Source organism: Myotis davidii, unplaced genomic scaffold (assembly GCF_000327345.1).
Source record: "Myotis davidii unplaced genomic scaffold, ASM32734v1 scaffold934, whole genome shotgun sequence".
Lineage (NCBI taxonomy): Eukaryota > Metazoa > Chordata > Mammalia > Chiroptera > Vespertilionidae > Myotis > Myotis davidii.
Genome location: NW_006285798.1, coordinates 969,147 through 972,144, shown reverse-complemented (window position 1 = coordinate 972,144; position 2,998 = coordinate 969,147). Strand labels below are relative to the sequence as shown.

The 2,998-nt window shown below is 53.4% G+C and overlaps 1 protein-coding gene across 1 annotated transcript in view; it reads left to right on the top strand.

Annotated features, from left to right (window-relative positions):
* The window catches only part of CD19 (CD19 molecule), a 9,628-nt gene extending 7,668 nt beyond the window's left edge, over nucleotides 1–1,960 (top strand). Inside the window, exons 9-14 of the mRNA XM_015559502.1 lie at nucleotides 11–122; nucleotides 222–281; nucleotides 394–450; nucleotides 954–1,046; nucleotides 1,143–1,244; nucleotides 1,414–1,960. Of these exons, the coding sequence (XP_015414988.1) occupies nucleotides 11–122; nucleotides 222–281; nucleotides 394–450; nucleotides 954–1,046; nucleotides 1,143–1,234 (414 nt within the window). The 3' untranslated portion in view covers nucleotides 1,235–1,244; nucleotides 1,414–1,960. The remainder of the gene's footprint in view (nucleotides 1–10; nucleotides 123–221; nucleotides 282–393; nucleotides 451–953; nucleotides 1,047–1,142; nucleotides 1,245–1,413) is intronic.
* The last annotated feature ends 1,038 nt before the right edge of the window (nucleotides 1,961–2,998 follow it).

Below are 2,998 nucleotides of genomic sequence, written 5' to 3'. Positions count from 1 at the left end.
ACCTCCTCAGCGGGGGCTGTGGACCCTCGCTGGACCCCCTCCCTCTCCACCAGATGGCAGCGGCTATGAGAACCCGGAGGACGAGGCCATGGGTCCTGAGGAAGAAGACTCCTTCTCCAATGGTAATTTGAGGTCCCCCTGGAGCCTCAGAGATTGGGGGGGTGGGCCACGGAGCTCCTACAGGGCAGGAGAGGTCCTTGCAATTCTCTTTTTTTCTGCAGCATCTGAGTTGTATGAGAACGAGGATGAAGAGCTGGCCCAGCCAGTGGCCAGGACAAAAGGTGTGTGTGTGTGAGGAGGGTCACGGTCCTGAGAGCGTGAGTGGTGGCGGCGGCGGCGGTGTGTGTGACTCGGAGGCCAGAAGCAATAGTGACTCCCCTCTTCCTTCTGCAGACTTCCTGAGCCCCCCGGGGACTGCCTGGGACCCCAGCCGGGAGGCAGCATCCCTTGGTGAGAAATGCTTAGGACCTGCCCAGACTGGGTTGATCTGGTCTCAGCTCTAATTCCAGGCAGAACCTGGACTTTGCTTTGACCCCAAACCCAAGCCCAATCCTGATCTTGGATTTGAGCCTTACCTATAACCTCAGCACCCCCCCACCCCTAAACTTGACGCCAGGATCTGCCCCATCCCTAACCACGAACATCAACCCTGGTCCCAGTCCAATTCCAGCCTGGACTGTGACACCACACCTTAGTTTTGACCCAGCTCTCTCCTCATGACTCTAACTTGGACTTTCTCTGACCATGACCATGATCTAACCCATACCTGACTGAACCCTAAGATTAGCAAGGACCCCGAACCTGATGCTGACCCTAATCACTCCTTCCTAGTAAATCATGGGTCAACCTCTCCCTGCCCCTCGGGCTCCCTCCATATCTTAGGCTGCACTTTCCTTCCCCAAACCCCCAGCATGGCTCCCAAACCCCCAACTCTCCATCTCCTGCCCACACAGGGTCCCAGTCCTATGAGGATATGAGGGGGATCCTGTATGCAGCTCCCCAGCTCCGCTCCGTTCGGGCCCAGCCTGGACCCAGTCATGAGGAAGGTGGGTGCTTCTGCTGCTGCCCCCTGCTGTCCTCTGAGGCTTACTCTCCCAGCCTCCTCCCAGCTCTGCGTTTCACTCCTCCCTGGTCCTAACCAGATGCAGATTCTTACGAGAACATGGATAATCCTGATGGGCCAGAACCAGCATGCGGAGGAGGGAGCCACAAGGGGACCTGGAGCACCCACTGATTCCCTTCAGGTAAGCCGGGGGCTGCCCTCTATGGAGGAGGGAGATGATGAGCAGGGATGGAAGTGGGGTTCTGGCACTCAGGGGGGGAGAAGAAAATGGGTTCCCACGGCCTGGTGGGCAAGGGGAGGGCTCCTGGACTCTTCCCATCACAGTTTCTGTGTATCCTGGGCCTCCTCAGGTTCCTGAGGTCCACACCTGCCTGAAATCTGGGGACCCAGAGCGGATGATGTCAACCTCGAGCGACGCTGCTCAGGCTGTGTGTGCCTGTGTGTGTTTGTGTGCACAAGTGAAACGTCGGTCCCGTTCGCACTGCCCAAATAAACTCCACCAGCTGTTCCAGTCCTGTGATGTAGTGCCCTTGTGTGGGAGAGGAAGGGAGGGCGAGGACGGTGCATTCCCATCCTCTCTCAAATCCAGGAGAGGAGAGAGAGCTGCATCTTGGGCACAAAGGGCCTTTTCCTTCCTATGTCTTGGCCTACCCCATCTCCCCTCCTTGCCTCGCATTCCCACCATCAGTTGTTCAATCAATCGTTGTCCGTTCAGCAGTTGTGTGCTGGGTGTGCAGTGAAAAGGAAGCAATCCAGGAACTGGCAGTCATCACTGACGTTTATTGAACACCTACTATGTTCTTAAATCAGTTAACCTAGTTAATCTTTACAGTGACCTCCCCAAGTTATTGAGCACTTAGGTGCCAGGATTGTATTAAAGTATGTCACGTATTTTACATATGTATTATGTGTGCGTGTGTGTATGTATATTAGCTAATTTTATCTTCACAAACATCCCAATTTCATAGATGAGGAAACTGAAGCAGAGAAGCTAAATAACATGCTCAAGGCTTGCCCAGTTAGTAAGAGCCGGGGCCTGGACCTGAACTCTGGCAGTCAGATTCTAGAGCTTATACTCAGTCTTTTAAAAATATATTTTTATTGATTCCAGAGAGGCAGGGAGAGGGAGAGAGAGATAGAAACATCAATGATGAGAGAGAATCATTGATTGGCTGTCTCCTGCACGCCCCACACCGGGGATCAAGCCCACAACCCGGGCATGTGCCCTGAGGGGGAATCGAACCGTGACCTCCTGGTTCATAGGTCGATGCTCCACCACTGAGCTATGCCAGCTGGGTGAGCCTATACTCAACCTGACATTCTCCCTTCCCAGGTGCAATTCTGCAGGTGGGAAACTGGGTGCCAAGGGTTAACTCACATGTCTAAGGTCACACAACTAGCACCTCACAGAGCTGGGTCCGCGTCCAGAAATCTGGCTGCCATTTTAGCCACTGTGCCCACCACCTGATCAACTGCCTACTTCTGATATAAACCACGAGCAAAAAGACTTCTAGAACTAAAAGTCTGCGGGCCCTGAAACCATTATGTAGCAAGCTCCGCCACACCCAGGTTCTTTTCTCAGGCGAGGGTGGAATCAGCGACGGAGACTCCTGGCGGCTCCTGCCTGTCTCCCCGGCTCCAGCGCTCCTCCGAAGCCCAGGGCTGGCTGAAACGCAGTCCCCCTTCTGCTTAGGATGTGTGGATGTCTTTGCAAGGCTGACGAGACCTTTCAGTATCTACAGTTTTATTTCTGGAATTACTTTTCCTACCGTACCAGTTCTTTCTTCCTAATGTCCTATTTTTGCTTTAGAGGCTCTATGTCCTCTTTGCCTCCGACCCTTCACAACTTACTTTAACACTGTTATTATGTGCCAGGCATTGGTCTAAGGAGTGCTTTATGGGAGCATCTCATTTCATCTCTATAACCTCTTATGA